The following is a 17,708-nucleotide window of genomic DNA, read 5'->3' on the forward strand; positions in this document are numbered from 1 at the left end:
ATGAATTATGTAATCGAATGGGATATCAATGAATGAATTATTGCTTTGCTGTGTATATTAAAAGAGATGTAACTTATAACATTGATAATAAGACAATTATTCAACAATTTCAAAACAATAAAACTCATAAAAGGAAATTGTAAAAATTTATGTTGAATAAAACTTTATGTTTTTTTTTTGAAGTTATCTTTTTATAGATTTTATATAATTTAAGTTTTTCAATGACCACTTTTAAAAAAATTCTTGGAAACAGAGTAATGCGGTTGTTCATGCTCTTTGACTTGCCACGGATTTGTCGGTTTCCCTGTAATATACTTAAGGGTGATGGAAATTGTGAAAATTTCTCTTAGAAGTGAAGAAGAAACTTTAACCTTGTTTGACCATTTGATTGCTGAAGCTAAGACTCTTGCAGAGACCTTTAACACAACCACTTTATCCCATACTTATAGATAAGACAATTCTATAACTCATAAGTTATAACTTTACTAGACATGCTAGTTATGTTAGCGGTTTCATGATATGGATAAAGAGTGTTCTTCTACATCTAAATTTTGTAATTTTAGCCAATATTGGCTGAGTTTTTTTTTTTATTCTACTTTCGTTAAAAAAATTTATTTATTCTGCTATCCTTTAAAAAAAAAAATTATACATAGATGATGTTTTCAATTATGGCATTATCACGTGAATGTCACATGACATTATGATTTTCTTTTCAAACCGCTAGTGGACCAGTGCCCTTGTCACGTGAATGTCACGTGACATTATTAAGTAACTTAACGGGTCGTTTAACAGCGTTTAGCATTCTTTTCCGATTCGCCGTCCTTTTCTTTTCTGTACTGTGTGAGTGGCTATGCACGAGTGGTGGCCATTTTTAGAAGAGACACTCACCAGCTCTCTCCCTTGTATCTAGCTTCCAAGTATCCCGCCGGCGGTGACCATTTTTGCAAGAAAAAGACTCCTCTTTTCTGTGAAGCAAGGTTGGAGGGTAAGTCCTTTTTTCTTCTTCTTCTTTGAATCTATGGGTAGGAAAATCATGTTTAGGTCTGAAAATTTATGGGTTTAAATCAGAAAACCTGATTGGGATTAATTTTTTAAAAAAAAAGCTGTAATCTTGATGGGGGAAAACACTATATGGGCACGAAGAAAATGGGAAATTCGATTTTCTCCTTCTGTATTTAGGAATGAAAGTGGGTTTAAGTTATGCCTATCATCTGTTCGACGAAATGCTCCAATAACTCTCTCTCTTTTGTAATGTAGCGTATTATGCTTTGTTTTTTTTGTTCCTATCATACTTTAGAGTTGAACAAACAAATGGGTTTTTTTTTTATATATTTTTTATTTAAATTTTTTTCAGTGTGACTTGTTTTGAAAATTTTAAGCTAGCTTATTAGAATCAGTATTGCATAGTTGTAGCTTTTGAAGTGCATTTAAGTTTCTTTTTATTCAGTGTTTTGTTTCTAATGATTTACAGGTTTCAACTGACCCAGTCTTAGTTTCATTGATCTCTGAGTTTTGGCAGTGGAAGGATAACAAGAAAGCAAAAATGGATGGTAAGGGAAAGCTACTACAAACTTTATAGATTTCTCATATGTTGTTCTTCAGTGAATTTTATTTGAATATATGGATAACTACTTCTGAATTGCTCATTATATGAATTTGTTTTCCTGAGAAGTTTTGGGGTTAGTGTTTTATGTAAAGTTGTATTTGTTGCTTAAAAAAAAATCTATGTGCCATGTGACATAATCTGCAAGTTGTTGGAAATCTGAATATGAAATGCGCTTGTTCCTGCATTTAATATGTATGATTACAAGAACAAGAACTAGATTGATGACCAAAGAAACAAGTTTATGTCAATATGTGTTAGTAGTATAACTCTCAATGTGATGTCAACTTTGTATTCATGTAACATGCATGGCTATACTCGAGGTTGTGGTTTTAGCGTGTATTCTTGTTCGGTTACTTTCAAGAGTTGTAGTATAACTTCCTATAATTGTAAAGTTTAAGCATTTGCTCCAAGTTTTGAAGCAATTGAACTCAAGCCAAAGCCATACCACTTATAAATCTATAGCTTTTGAAATATCTTGACAATGACTGTCCCAAATTGGGTGTATAAGCATTGTAGAGCCAATGGCAGTTAATTCATATATAATCTTTTCTGTTGCCACCATACATCTAATAGCATTTGCCTATAAGTTTTGGCTTAAGGCCATGCTTTGAAGTTTACACCTCTTTTGAGATCAAAATGGCTCACCTTATTTATTTTGCAAGTTGAGTTCACTGGCAAGAATGACGTAGTGATTCAACATAGAAGAAAATTAACTTTTGAGCATATAACTAAGATATTCTCATGATTTTTTTGTTGTGTTTGTGGGCTTCAGTCGATTCACAGCCAACTATGGAGGAAACTATTCTGGTTGGTGATGATCTAATGATGGGGCCACCGTCACCCCTCATTCCACCAGAAATTGCCTCCCATGTGCTTGAAGGAGTTGATTTATGTGATGGGATTTTGCGGAATCTATTTTTGTGTAAGTTTTGCATTTTTATTTCTTTCGTTGGAGTTAGAATTCCCTCTTGATTTGGAAAAACAAATTAGTTTCTATCATTGTTTTAATTTTTTGATAAGAAGCCTAAGACATGTTTCTATCATTGTTTTATATAATCTGTAATGCTAGGACTGAGTAATTCTACTATGTAAAATGTCTGAAGACTATAGTTTGTGCCCCATTTCTTTCTTGTATTAATTCAATTCTTCACTTAGAAGTCTGGCAGGGATCATCGCAGTTGTCACCAATAACCGTGTGCCATATTAACTTGTAGGGTGCGTTTGTTTTGTAGTACATACAAAGAGTGCACATTTTAGACTCCATGTGCTGCATATGGTACACACTTATTGGTAACAAGCACATTTGTCATTGGAATTTCCTTTTTAATAAAGAAAAGGAAAGGTGAAAAAAGTTTGTTGGTCATCTACTTATAAATTTTTAATTAAACTTTGGTCCTTTTTTTTTTTTGATAAGTAATTAACTTAATTGAAAATAAAAAATAGGGAAAAAAAATACAAGGCACACAGGCAGTGTGCTAAAAACCAAAGAAGAAAAACTAAACATGAATGAAAGTACAAAAATCCATTATATCAGGAAGAGAAATGAAATTAACCACACCCAAAGCATTTGCCCAATCAAACAAAGTCTGAAAGAAAAAAAGCTTCAACTCATGAATCGATCTTTCATTCCCTTCAAAAATACGTGTATTCCTTTCCCTCCATATGACCCACATAAGACAATGAGGGATCGTACTACAAAGCACTTTAGTTTTGGGTCTGTGAAACTTCCGTGATCAACTAGCTATAAGTTCCACCACACTATGCGGCATGACCTAGTGAACCCCGAACAGGAAACACACCATATTCTATAGCTCTTAAGATATTAAGCTATGTAGAAGCAAGTGATCCACAGTCTCCCCGTTCCTCTTACACATGCAACACCAATCCACCAACACCAGTTTTCGTCTCCTTGATAAGTAATGTGTAGCCTTACATGATATTGTAAATGATAAAGTTTGACTAGGACATATCAGGCCCAAGGTGGGGTATTTTTTTGGGAGGCGGGGGTGGGGGCTGGATTAATTAGATAATGACATCAGTAGCATCAATTTTGAAACCATGATGTGTGCATGAAATGTACGGCTTGGATCTTGAATTTTTCTATGGGTAGTCATTTGAAGGAGACTTTAACACTGTACTGCAGGCTTGCAAATCAATGATATTGAGCCTTTCTGTCAAGATGAGATTGCCATGTATCGACAATGCGCTGAAAAAAGGGTGAGACTATTCTGCTTCTCTCTCTGTCTCTCTCTCTCTCTCTCTGTGTGTGTCTCTCTCTAATTTTTTTCCCTCTTCAAGGTTTATTTTGTGAGTGAAGTTTGGAACTGTAACTCAGCATTTTTTTTTTTTTTGGTTGTTGTTGATAAGTAGAACTGTAACTCAGCATTTCACATCAATTGTTTCATAATTGTTGTTTGCAGGATAAGGAGCTAAGACAACGACTTCAAGATAGTGAGCACAAGTTGGGGTTATCAATGCCTCTAGATGAAGCAAAGGAAAGAGCTGCTCAGCTTGAATCAGAAGTTACATCACTGGAGAGGTATTTTTGTGAAGTGATGTGCTATGTTATGTAGGTGTTTATTAGCTTGTAATGTCTTAATAAGGATGTGCTAATGGGATTATATGAATTCCTGCAATGGGCTGTAGAGGTTGTTCTATGTTTGTGTCTTCTCCTAACCAAAATTAAACCACCAGTCAAGCTTTCTGGTATTGAATTTATCCTCATATCTTAATCATTAAATAAAATTTTATTGATTTAAAAAAAAATAGAGGCGTCCAAGTATACAGCTGGGGATCATACAGCGGGGCAGCCATCCACAAATGACCATTCCGATGATGCCTAGGGTACAAAAAAAAATTTAGCATATCTAGAAATTCAAGGAAAAAAGAGGGAAAGGAGGGATTAATAACCTAGTTTACTTATATATAATCCTTAGAAACATGCCCCTTCAATCACAATAATGGAGTCTCCTTTCCTTCAAACATCTGCTCATTCCTTTCCCTCCAAACGCACAATATTAGGCATAAGGGACTGGCCTTCCAAATATCTATCCCATCTTGCTTCCTGCACCTTCCTTTCCAACACTGCAAGCAAACAGTGAGAGTTTAGGGCATCACCTGGTTAACCCCAAACAAACTGAACACCAAGTTCCATCTCCCCTAAGCAAAGTTATAATGGTGATCCACAGATTCCCCATCCTGCTTAAACGTACAACACAAATCCAAAATTGTTATACCTATCCTACATAAGTTGTCTATTGTGAAGATCTTACCCATTGCTGCTGTCCAGGCGAAAAATGCCACTGTTGATGGGGCTTTTACTCTGCATATGCTTATGATTTTTCACCCCCTGATAACAAAGTTTTATAAAAGTTTAACTTGAAATTCCCGACTTATAGTTATAGATGTAAGCTATAGCATTTTGTCATCTTCCAAAGGATTAACAGGTACAGCCTAAAGGTCCTCTATGAACTTAGTCACAGACTCTAATTCCCAATCATGTATTATTGGATACAAAAAGGGTTAGTCCATCCAATCTAATCTGCTACCTTTCCATCTCTGTCCGTTGTCATGATGTAGAATTCAAGATATGTATCTTTTGCAAGCTGTCCCATACGCTGGTGATCATGCCAACCAGCCTAGGACTCTCCATTCTTATAATTAATTATTCTACTCCAAAGACACTATCCCTCTCCTCCATATACCTCCACAATCATTTCCTTAGTAGTGATTGATTAAAAACCAACCAACGCACCATTTGGGTGAGTTGGTACCTTCCCAAGTACTAAGTGCTTGGGGGAGCAGGGGGAGGGCGTGGGTTCAAGCTACAGGGGTAGCATATTTAGCATGCAAGTATTTCTAACCATCATAAAGAAAACCCAATAGCTTCCTGATCCTCATACCCTCTAAGGAAAAGGATTACAATAAGTATTCCATTTCGCAAGATGGAATTTGCACTCCTCTTCCATACCATGGCACAAAAAGTGACATTGGAGCTTTTCCATTATATTTTCCACACCAACTGGCTTAGGAAATAAGGAGGGATAATATGTTTGAAGCTAGACAATGTACTCTTAACAAGAGTTAGTCTTTGTCCCTTAGAAAGATATATTCTCTTCCACCTTGAGGATTTTTTCCCAGCCTCTTCAACACTCCATCCCAGATACTCCTTAACTCAAATTGTGCTCCTAAAGGAAGACCTAAATAAGTAGCTCGAAAAAAAACACCTTACAGCAAAGAAACGTCATCAATTCCTCCACATTCCTCAGCTCTCCAACCAGTACCTGCTTGTATTTGGCCAGGTTTACCTTCAACCTCAATATAGCTACAAAGCATAACAAAACACATCTTAGATATAGTAATTGGTCCAACTGAGCCTTACAGGAAATAAGTGTAACATCCGCAAAAAGTAAGTAAGAGATCTCTGACTCGCCATTTGCTTGGCAAACAGAAAAGCCCAAACTATCTATATGCATTAGTATCTCTTTCTGCCATGAACACTTTGTCCCCTTCTCTCTTTTTCGTAATAAAATCTTTATTCTGATCAGCCACTGTTATGTCAACTAATGTTTCTAGAAGCCAATTAGTGTTTTCTCGTCCAATGAAGATAGAATGTAGGAAAGATTTCCTTCTTTGAGAAATCTTTAATGTGAATGCTTGACCCCCTTCCTCAATGGTAAGTATGAACGTTTTGGGCCCAGTGCAAAAAAAATCTTTACCCTCGCATGATGGTGAATCGAAATGTAGTAGGTATTTTATTTTTTGTTTATAAGTAATAAAATTGATTGAAATGAGGTGAACTAGATATGACACTCCTTGATGTGTGCTAAGTGTGATGTAGATGCATGCAAAATGCATCTTTGAAGTTATTTAAAAAATAAAATAAAATCCTGAAGGCATCTTTCAATCCTGAGGCTTATCGTTGATATCCATGTTACCAGAGTGTAATCTCTATATGCCTCAAACAATGTGAGTTCACCAAGATCAGCTTTTTTGCACATATTGATTGGATTATAGCCAGTGATATGGCCATAGGGGGTAGTTGAGTCACTTGCTGCACCTACTGCTATTCTATAATTATATTTTGGGGTCAATTGCATGTTTGTGGGTCAACTACGCATATCCTTTTTACCATTAGATATATTTTGATTTTATCATGATGATAACTTCTGGTGATTAATTTGATTTTGACCAAGAGTTTTACAATGGCTGTCAACTCAAACTTATCTTTTACCAAGCTTTTGACTTGCTTTGTAGAAAGATAATGCCCTAAAAGTAACATAAGTTGAGAAAGTTGCCAATCATATGATCTACCTAAGCTTTATTCTTTTAATTACATATCCTCCCAGAAGCCTTTTTGGCATTCCCTGCATCCTATTGAACCATATTTCTACAAACTTTGCTTTCCTTATAACCAGATGTATCCTTATAACTAGATGTATGGTTACATAATGTTGAATCTTGTATCATCTTTGAAAGTCACTCTAATATATCATTGATTATACATTTATAGGCGCTTGATTCTTGCTAGTGGAATTGAAGGCATGGAAGGATTTCGCCAGAGATGGAGCTTGCATGGTCGCCTCACAGATACCAAGTAATGTTTAAAATGCACATCATAATGTTTTCAAGGAGTGTGCATGTATGAATGCATCTTTTGTTAGCTCTTAGTGCTTTTGTGTGAGGTACTACCAACCATTATAGTGGTAGTCACTTGTTTGATTTTTCCTAACAAATTAAGAGTTATATAAGATTTAAGGTATGAAGATCTCCATTCAAAGACGGGGTAAACCTGGTGAGGAAAAGACTAGGAGAATCACCTAAATTGGTTTACCCATGGAGCAATGGCTAATGATTGTTGCACTAATGAGTGAGTAATATGACTTAAGTTGAAGGATTGAAGAGATAAAAGGGGGCCAAAAATAGCATGGTGAGTTGGTGAAGAAGGAGATGATAATGGAAAGTGGATGAATATATTTATTACTGTAGAAAAGAGATAATCACATAAAGATACATTTAGCCCACCTCAATCGTTTGATAAAGGATCCATGGAAAACCCCAAAACCAAGTAATTGATAAAGTAGAATAAAATTGGCATTTTTTTATTTAATAATAAGTAATCAATTTGAAGAGGAGCTACCTCATATACACAGGATATTTACATAAAGTACTCCTAAAGAATTAATATGAATGAAAGTTACAATCTACAAGGGAGAGGGAATTCAATGAAATCTACAAAAATAGAGTGTATCTGACTAGGAATCAAAACAAGGGGACCATCCAAACAATAATCTTATAAAAGACACTTTCAACTAGATGACCATTACTTCCACACCCTTGAATGTATGGTGATTCCTCTCCCTCCACAAGGACCACATAATAAAAGGGGTTTGTTTCTAAACAAAGGAAGAATGCTACCAAATTGATTCTTCCAAACTGAAAGTAATTTTTTAGTCTGCGTGTCTTTTTGCGAAGTAGTCTCTCTTTAATAAAATTTCCTTATATGTGTATGTGTGTGTGTCTATATATATATATATAGTAATTTTTTAGACTACGTGTCTTTTTGCGAAGCAGTCTCTCTGTATTAAAAAAAATTTCCTTATATGTGCGTGTCTGTGTGTATAAATTGAGAGTAGCTCGATAATATTCTTGAACGTTATACAATGGACCCCAAATGCAGAAAAGATTAAACTCCACAATTCATATGCAATGTCACAATGCAGTAGCAAATGGATCAGTCTCTCCACTGCTCCTACAAATACAACATCACTTATCGAAGTTCACCTGCTAGAATCTTCTCTTATGCTGTTGTCCTCACAAAGAAAGCTATCATTTTTGGAACCTTTGGACACTAGATGCTTTTCCATGGAAATGTTACTTCTCCTGGGGCCCTCAAACTCATAATATGAATGAACATCAAATTCACTTCAATCTCCACCTCACGTGATAAGGGCCCTCACTAGTTGGGATATTTACAAGATATTTTTGATAGGTGATAATGCTTTATTAACAATGAAAAAATACAGGATATTTACAGGATATCAAACATAGTCAACTCAAATTCCTCATCAAAAGCATGAATAAACTTGATATTCTGTAAGTGTGTCGTCTCTTAGTTCTGAATCTCCAAGTTAGAACTAAATGAAGCCTCGTTGTCAGATGAAACGGTGTTGAGCTCTGGCACCCATACCATATATCATGTTGAATGCTTTCAATGAGACATCCTTGCATTTATTGCTGAGTTGCAAAAGTAAAAATTTTTTCCTTAAGAGTTTCCCCAATCCTTGATCTATCAGCTGTTTAATTTTATGCATTTCTAAACTTGTATCTTCATATTGTAGTTATTTAGCTTTATTGGATCCTCTGTAGGAGAAGGCTGGAGTCTTTGAAACAGGGAATGGAGAATAAAATTAAAGATGAGCCTGTTGGAGGTTCAACTGCTAAAAGATGGTCTTTTTGGTGAGGATTCAAGAGGCATATCATGCCTTGAACAACAGTATACACAACCTCTTAGTAAGTTGAATGTGTTTAGAATCAGAGTTCTGTTTTTTGATTTTTTGTCATAATAAGCTATCTTTTCAAAGCTATTAAATTCCTTTTATATCATTCAAGTCAGTAATGTACTCATGCTTTATTGCTAATTAATGTATGAATAGCGTTTTATTACTGTGAAATGGGTTTGTCCTCAAAAGGCATGATGGAAATGTGAATAGCCAATGTAGATTAGCAATTTTTTGCTGAAGACAATGGAGATTTCAATTATTTCTTCCTTCCTTTGTTTCTCCATGTGGAATTGTAAGTAGACATAGCTCAAGTGGCACTTTGCCTGTCGCTGGCAACAAGTGGATCTCTTGTTCCTTCAATGGACTGGACTTCAACACACAACAATCAAAACAAATATTGAATAGTAAGAACAATTATTTGGCTTAAATTTTTTTAGTTCTTTATCTCTATTAGAGGTTGGCACAGTTGCACACGCTAAGCTTTTCTATAGAAGAGATGAGCATTTCACAGTTGTTATTTGTAGATGGCATGATATTATCTTGGGAGGCTTCCACTGAAAATTGGCTACAAATTTTCCTTGTTTTTATCTGCTTTGGGGTAGTGACAGGGTTATGGGTGAATTTGAGTAAGAGTGGGCTGATCATGGTGGGTAATGCTGCATTTTTGGCTGATTTATTATGTAATAAAATGGGGTTTTTCCCCGGGATCAACTTAGGGATGCCGTGAGGCTCTGTTTATAATTTGCAGCAGTTTAGAATGTTGTAACAGAAAGATGGATTTTAATTTTTATGTTAATAAATCATTTTAGAATATTTTTTATAGAAAAATGAAAAAGTGACTAATCTTTTTGACAATTTTTTCAATTTCTCATAAAAAAATTCTATAAATAGATGATTAATGGCATCCATTAACAACCGGACCCTAAAAAAATTAAAGAAAGAGTTGGCTGGGTTGGAAGAAATTGTATTTGCAAATGGGGTTGCCTTACTTTCTCAATACTTTAGCTAGTCAGCTTACTTATTACTGGTCTCTCTTAGCTATTCCTTTTGTGTTTAACAGGATTGAGAGGATCCAACGAAATTCCTTGTCAAAGAGGGGGAGGATGGTTAGAGCAAATTTCATTTAGTGGGATTGAGAGCATCCACTTGGACAAAATCTTTAGAAATAATTTTAGTGTGAATAAATCATTGGCCCCTATTCTTAGTGATATAGAGGAAATTAATTTTGAATAAAAGGAATATGAGATACAATCATAATATTGTATTTTTTATTAAATTTTATCTAATAGTGATTTATATATGCAAGAGCACGTGCTTTTACAAAGGAAAATGTTAAAGAATGCCCTAAAGGTATTGGTTTAGGATAGATAAGAACAAAGACCTGCATTAAACATGACCATTCTAAAAAAGGACAAATAAGAACAAAGACCTGCATTAAACATATTTTAAGATTGAAAGTTTGTCATAACGAGGGATAAATTTTCTTGGTTATCTTAATCAGCTCTAGATGATCTCTTCTTGTGGGGAAAGTTCCAAATAATTGACTGATCCAAAAGGCAGCCAAGTTTTTGGGTTCCTGACTTGTGTCACAAGTTTCCAAGTAACTGAATTTTCTACAGTGAATTTACTGTGTGCAGTCGGGATATGTTCACACTCCAAGTAATTTGCGTAAGTTTTAAAGAGCATTTGTGCTAAAAGCCTTAAACTATCTTAATGTTATTTTAGCACACAAAATATTAAAAAAATTAACATGTCAAGAGCATTTTAGTCCAATTAGTCAGCACCTCTACCCCAATTATCAATATATCATAAAATACCAAAAATACACTTTCATCAGATATGCCAACGATCCAACTTTTAACTTTTTGTAACAGGTGATTTAATATAAAAATTACCAAAATTTAAATATTTTAATAAGCGTTATGCGTATAAGCTAAATAAACTGTTACCAAACCACGATCTTAAGACAAAATCAATTGAATCTTCTATTTATAGACATATCTATATATAGATGTGTTTCTAAAAGAAAAACAAAAAATCTTTATATAGGGAGAAAATGAGCTTTTGCCTTTTTTTTAAAAAAAAAATTTTTTCAGGATTTTGCCCTCTTTCCTAAACTAATTAGGGAAATGCCCTTATTTTGAAACTCAATTTTCTCAAAATCGAGTTTCAATGTAAAAATCGATTTGTAGAAAATCGAGTATGGGGCGATCAAACTTAAAAAAAAAAAAATTTGCATGGTACTCGAGTTCATGGAGCTCGAGTTCCATTTAAAACACCGTTATAGGTTTTTAAATTACCACTATAGGGCTCCCTGAAAGTAGCTATAGGTATGGGGCGATCAAACTTAAAAAAAACTTGCATGGATAAACTTGAGTTCCATTTAAAACACCACTATAGGTATGGAGCGATCAAACTTTTAAAAAAAACTTGCATGGATGAACTCGAGTTCTATTTAAAATGCCAATGGAACTCGAGTTCCATGCAAGTTATTTTTATTTTTTTATTTATAAATTTGATCGCCCCATACTCGATTTTCTACAAATCGAGTTTTACATTGAAATTCGATTTTGAGAAAATCGAGTTTCAAAACAGGAGTATTTTCCTAATTAGTTTGGAAAAGGGGTAAAACGCTGGTTTTTTTTGCACGAAAAGGACATTTGCCCATTTTGCCCTTTATATAGATATGGTAATACAAACACACGAATTTCATGAGTTTGGTTGTTCCATACACCAACAGTTGCTTGTCTTACAGAAAGATCATATCTACCAATTACCAAACGACAAAGGATGACAATCATCGACTTTATTAACATTTGAAAACTATGATTTTTTAGGACTAGGGATATATAGTTTTTTTTATATATTTTTATTTCATTATAATAATATAACGTCAACAATACAGTCGTAATACTCTGCGATCCACTTGATTAAGTATTAATTTCCATCATCATTTATGCTTTGCTGAAACCTGAATGTAAAAACCATCACCAAATCCTAAAGTAGGAGAACGAATCACCTCACCACCCTTGATTGTTGTCCACCTAATCATAATTCAAATACAATATTAAAAAAAACACAGTTTTGTTCTATTTATTGTCTATATGTGTTACACACATATGCATATGCGAAGAATAATAAGGAAGTCTGTACGTACCTGTATTTAGTGAACAAGACGTGAAGGAAAACAGCCATTAGAACCTTGCTGAAGTCGGCCCCTGCACATGAAGTCATGCCTGCCCCGAATGGTATGAAGTTTTTTGCTGTAACGTTTGCTGAGATGTCCTTTTATTCATAATAAAATGAAAGATTAGCAAAATATAATACAAAAAATAATAAGGTAATCCCATCAAAATTCATTCCATGACATGATCATTGTGACTGATGAGAATATCTTGAGAAAAAAAAAAAAAAAAATTCAACCCACCTGCCAGCGCCATGGATTGAAGGCAAGAGGATCCTCATAAGTCTTTGGGTTCAGTTGAATGGCTGCAGGAACCACCATAAGTGCCCAACCTTTTGGAATTGTATCCCCTAATACAATGAACGTGTCTCGCATTAATGTAAGATGTAAAGTGTTCTCATCTAATCCGTGGGCGGTAACAGCTGTTGAATAAACGTTTGGGTTTTGGGCCTGATTGGTTGGTACCAGTCTGTTTTGATTAGGGTCTCTAGGCCCACAAGTCAACCTACATTGTAGTAGTCCGAGGAGTTGTCCGAGGAGGAGTGTCTCCTCGGACAGGTCTAGCAATGACCCTGGGACTTGCTAAATGGGTTAGAGGCAGAATGCTGGAAGAACTAATGGATAAAAGGGTGATCCAAGCACCCTTTAGAAGTAAGGATGTGTGAGAAATATCGGAGGAAAAGGCTGCTATCACCACATTAAAAGCTCTGCATCTACCTCCCTGGCCGCATTAATGGGAAATGACCTCTGAACAGTAGAATTCAGTCTTCCTGCTATTATTTGAAGACTTCAAGAAGGTGGTGGATGAGACAAGTATCCAAGGGAAATATTTGTATGACATGTGGATGAACCAGTGAAGATGAAGAAGTATATAAGGAAATGAGAGAGGAAATAGAGGGGGATCTGCACTTTCTGTTGAGAAAAATAGGAATTAAGAATTGTAAACTTTGGCATAGAGAGAGAATATTTATATAAATCGTCCTCGGCTTACGTCCGAGGAGGTCTCTTTGTCATATTCGTTTACCGTTTGCATGGATTATGGCATTATAGTCTGTTAATTAAACTTCCAACATCCCGAACCTAGATTTCAAATCCATGCTTTACAAATTTTATTGTATAAGACTCATTGGGCCTGAGCCCAACACTTGTTTTTGGATCCGGGTACAATTGTGCACTTACATAATCTATAATTGAAAATTATTAACACTAAGACAAATTGAAGATATAATAGTAACTTGAGAAATTTTTAATTCCATAGCCATTCAGTTAACGAATGATTTTAGAGCATTTGTTAATGAATTATTTTATGTAAGTTTTGATAAAAATTTTATGAAAAATATAAGAAGTTGTCAAAAAATCAATATCCTTTTCATAAAAAAAAAATTCTAAAAAAATTTCTTGATTTTTTTTTTTAAACTAAGAAAAGCCATTATGTTAGCATATCAATTATGAATCACTTTGATTTTGAACTTACCATTTATTTGGATGTCTTGGATGGTTCTTCTCAGAATCCCAGGAGCAACACTACCAAGCCTTAGTGCTTCATTGATAACCTATTTTTTCCGATTCATTGGATGGCAAGAAACCTTGCCAATAGCTAGAAGCCTTTCCGGGAAATTTAAAAAGAAAGAGTATAAGCCCAAAAAAGGAGGCAGTGTCGGCTCCAACAATTTTTTTTAGGGGGTTCATTAAAAATTTTTAATAAAAAAAGAACTTGAATATATTGAGTTACCGACAAAAAAAAAAAAAAAAAAAAAATACATGAAGTTTTATAATTTCCTTCTACAAGTATTCAAATTTTGAATTATGAGTATCTATTGCCAATGTGGGTAGGTATGAGCTTACAATCATTTTATTTTGTTAAGTTTATCTAACATTTTTATTTTTATGCAGTTTTTATTATCTATTTGTTATTGTTTTTATAAAAATATTTTAAACTAAATGACTAAACTAAACTTATTGTTTTTGTATTAATTATTGATGCACACAACCACTCTCATTCATATATAAAATTAAACACTAGTGTCTATGTAACCAATCAAATGCTTGGACAGTCACTAGCTTTACGAATTTTTTCTTAAATTTTACTAACTTTATAACAAAAAGTTATTATAACATGATAAAAATACACACATGTAACAAACCATCTCTATTTCCTAATTATTAAATTATATAAATTTATATTATATTTATATTGTACACACAAATATCCACACACATCATAATTTACATAAATAACGTTATAACAAAAAGTAATGCACACAATCAATATTAGACACACTCACACAAATAATATAAATTTATAAAAAATAGTGACACTTATGATTCACAAACACTTACTCTTTATTCTTAGAGTTGAAAATACTTATAATAAAGGTGTGTAAAATTTAAGTCAGGGTGTGCAAAAATATTTTTAAGAAAAAATTATAATATTAAACTAACCAAAAAAAAAAAAATTATATATATACTATTTTTTTTTGAAGCAAGGGGGTTTGAACCCCCTGAGAAAAATGTAGCGCTGCCCCTGAAAGGAGGGGGAGTATCTACTCACAGTATGGGTAAAAGTCATGGATTTGTATTCCTTCCATGTGAGTCCAGAATTGACATCTTCTCTGTTCTTAAGAATTGCTTCATGCTCCTCATATAAATAAAATTTTTTTTAATGAATTTAAAAAAAAAAAAAATGCTGTCTAGTAGAATTATACAACAAAAATGCTTCTTCTTAATCTAATTCATAAAATTTTGGAACTTAATATATATATATTTTTTGGTCTCACATACTAACCGTTAATGCTTGCACCACTTTTGGGTGATCATTAATTAACTTGATGGCCAAAGTAAGAGTTGAAGATATAGTCTCAAAGCTCGCAATGAGAAGCCCAAACATCATATAGATGATAAAATTATCAGTAAAGAATGTCTCTGTTTTCATGTCTGCCAAAATCTGATCAAGAAAATCTCCTTTGCGAATTTCAGGAGTACGTTTTCTTTCTTCAAACATTGTAGTTATCAAGTTGATTGCCTTCTTTTGGTTCTGTATGACAATTGAATTAATATAATATTAGACTAAATTCAAGTAAAAAAAATGAGATAGAGGGGAAGAAACAGGTATCAAATTCATCAAAACCTCCTACTCTACTACTATATTAAAATACCAATTTTCCTAAAAACTTAAACTATTGAAAAATAGTAAATTTAATTATTTAACAACATACTTCTAACAAAATGTATAGGAATTAGGTTCAAGGAAATTACTTGTAGACATCTATGATAGGCAGTTCCAGGGATATTAATAGGGAATGACATAAGTCCTTGCAAGAAGTTAGTAAAAGATTCAGCAATATTTTCCTTTGCTTTCTCTGGTTCATAACTGAATAACTGCTTTGCTGAGAAATCAAAGATCATCTGCAAATAACTAACAAATAAGTTATTGTAAAAAGAAAATGGTGCTTCTTTTTTTGTGTGTGGTAGCTAGCTGCTTTTTTTTTTTTTTGATATGGTAGTAGTAGCTACTTCAAGCACTCAAAATGCTAAGAAATGAACATATAAGGATCCTCAATAATGCTTTCAGTCATTCATTGGCAAATAGAAATGACGGGTGAGGGTCCATTGAAATTTTGTGTTATGTTTGTGTTTTTTAGGTACGAAACCGCATATGATCATAATAATGTATTTTAAATTATTTTAATTTTCACCTTTCCTTTGTGAATATAAATAAAATGTTTAGATTAAAACACTTGAAATAAAGAGAGATTCTATAATTATAGCGGCTATCTCCTCTGAGAAGTACCATAGATTTGATCATTTTATTATTATTTATTTATTCGTACCTCCTGAAAAGTTTTTTTTCTTGAAAATTTGAAATACATAAGAGTTAAAACCTTACAGCTGATGTGCTTTTCTTCACTTCCAAACTGGATAGCTTAGACCAACCCTGCAATCTTTGATCTATTGCATCCTCCAACTTTGGTAGCATATTGTCCTTGAGAACTTCAGGACCAAAGTGACCCAAGATTAGGTTCCGCAGGTACTTATGAATGTTTTTTTGAGCATTAATTCTTGTAGCATTTTGGTGAAGAATTTTTGCAAAAGAGTCCATGTACCAACGTTCAACCAATTTTCCTTCTTGTTGAAAAACATAATGGTTGAATTCAGGGTCAGATGATATCACAATTGGCCGTCCAGCCAAGCTTGTCCGAAATATTGGCCCATATCTAAAGTGACCAAAAAAAAGTTATGTCACTAGAGCTTTTCAAATATAAATTAGATTATGCAAAAATTGCATGTGAGCCATTGTCGGCTTACTGCTTCATCCTTTTCTTGATAAAAGGTGGCATGTCTATTGACTTGTTTGAGACAAGAAAAGAAAGGGTCTCCCCAATAAGTGGCATGCCCATAGAGCCAGGAGGTAGTTTTCCATTACACTTTGGGTTCCTCCACCTATAGAGCCAGTTCGTGGCAATCACTATAAGCAAGCTAATGACAGAAAGCCAAACAGACCACATCTTTAGCTGTATACCAAGTATGAGTAGAGATCAGTAGTATCAGGAGAACTTAGAGTTGGTTTGTACTTTCTATTGAGAGACCTTGGCTATTTATATAGGCAAAGGATGAGATCATTATATTGACAAATTGAAGTGTTTGTTTCTTACTATCGGATTTAAAAAATGTTAAATTGGTATAATCAAACAACCTCTACTCTCAATATTCAAGTCGTAGATTCTGGTTTATCAAAAAAGTCGTAGATTCTGAATTTGAATGATTTAAATTGAAGGAATATAACTGGAGAAGAAAAATGCTACCACGTTTTGAAAAACTTTGGATTTTCTGTGCATAGTGCATACTAAGAAAATTCAATAAGTTTATACGTCAAATTCCAGAATTCACAAAAGATATATTTAATTATATGAAGAAGGGTAAACACGTGTTGCGGTTCTTCCTTTAGATAAATCAAAAGGTGAGGCATGGTTAATTGTGATAAAATTTATTTTATTTTGGACAAAGTTTAACTAAAAAATTTGTTTTAATCTTAGATAACAACTTTATTCTATATCTTTTTTTATTGAAGATGAATTTTGACAAATCTACTATTGGAATACATCTTCTTCTTATATTTTTCATGCTTGCAAAATTTCTAGAAAATTAAAGAATAATGACTATATCATCAATAAATCGTTTAAATTGCAAGTTTTTGTAATTTAAAATTATACATAAAATATAAACTTATAAATCATATAGTAAATAATATTTTATTAACACAAAATTTGACATGTGCATTAAGAGCGTAAAGAACATGTAATTCAACAGTTAGATTTTCAAATTATGGAGTAAAGTTTATTTTATTGAGTAAGATTGTAGCCTTAGGTTACAACTAATTTTGTAGCTAAATTGTCCTATTTTTTATGTAATAAAATTT

At 33.5% G+C, this 17,708-nt stretch overlaps 2 protein-coding genes across 9 annotated transcripts; one reads left to right on the top strand and one right to left on the bottom strand.

The window, feature by feature from the left end:
* Positions 1-800: 800 nt before the first annotated feature.
* LOC142643089 (uncharacterized) lies at positions 801-10,315 on the top strand. 8 transcript variants are annotated; one of them, XR_012845826.1, is made up of 9 exons: positions 801-985; positions 1,472-1,550; positions 2,379-2,528; positions 3,750-3,823; positions 4,027-4,145; positions 7,119-7,202; positions 8,975-9,118; positions 9,409-9,512; positions 10,169-10,315. XR_012845826.1 is itself a non-coding variant. In XM_075817636.1 (7 exons), exons 2-7 carry the CDS (start codon positions 1,544-1,546, stop codon positions 9,066-9,068), a joined length of 528 nt encoding a protein of 175 aa, XP_075673751.1. In that variant the 5' UTR covers positions 801-985; positions 1,472-1,543; the 3' UTR covers positions 9,069-9,279. The 8 variants fall into 8 exon arrangements, 1 of the variants encoding a protein (XP_075673751.1); XR_012845827.1 differs by lacking the exon at positions 10,169-10,315 and adding an exon at positions 9,620-9,963; XR_012845825.1 differs by lacking the exon at positions 10,169-10,315 and adding an exon at positions 9,633-9,963.
* A 1,743-nt stretch (positions 10,316-12,058) lies between these two features.
* Positions 12,059-16,797, bottom strand: LOC142640177 (beta-amyrin 16-alpha-hydroxylase CYP87D16-like). Its single transcript, XM_075814267.1, has 9 exons — positions 16,598-16,797; positions 16,179-16,506; positions 15,548-15,697; positions 15,078-15,326; positions 14,844-14,930; positions 13,767-13,845; positions 12,536-12,642; positions 12,266-12,393; positions 12,059-12,152 (listed from the first exon to the last, which is right to left on the bottom strand). The coding sequence occupies exons 1-9, from the start codon at positions 16,795-16,797 to the stop codon at positions 12,059-12,061; spliced, it is 1,422 nt and encodes a 473-aa protein (XP_075670382.1).
* Between the last annotated feature and the right edge of the window lie 911 nt (positions 16,798-17,708).

The sequence above is a fragment of the Castanea sativa genome, chromosome 1 (assembly GCF_040712315.1).
Source record: "Castanea sativa cultivar Marrone di Chiusa Pesio chromosome 1, ASM4071231v1".
Classification (NCBI taxonomy): Eukaryota; Viridiplantae; Streptophyta; class Magnoliopsida; order Fagales; family Fagaceae; genus Castanea; species Castanea sativa.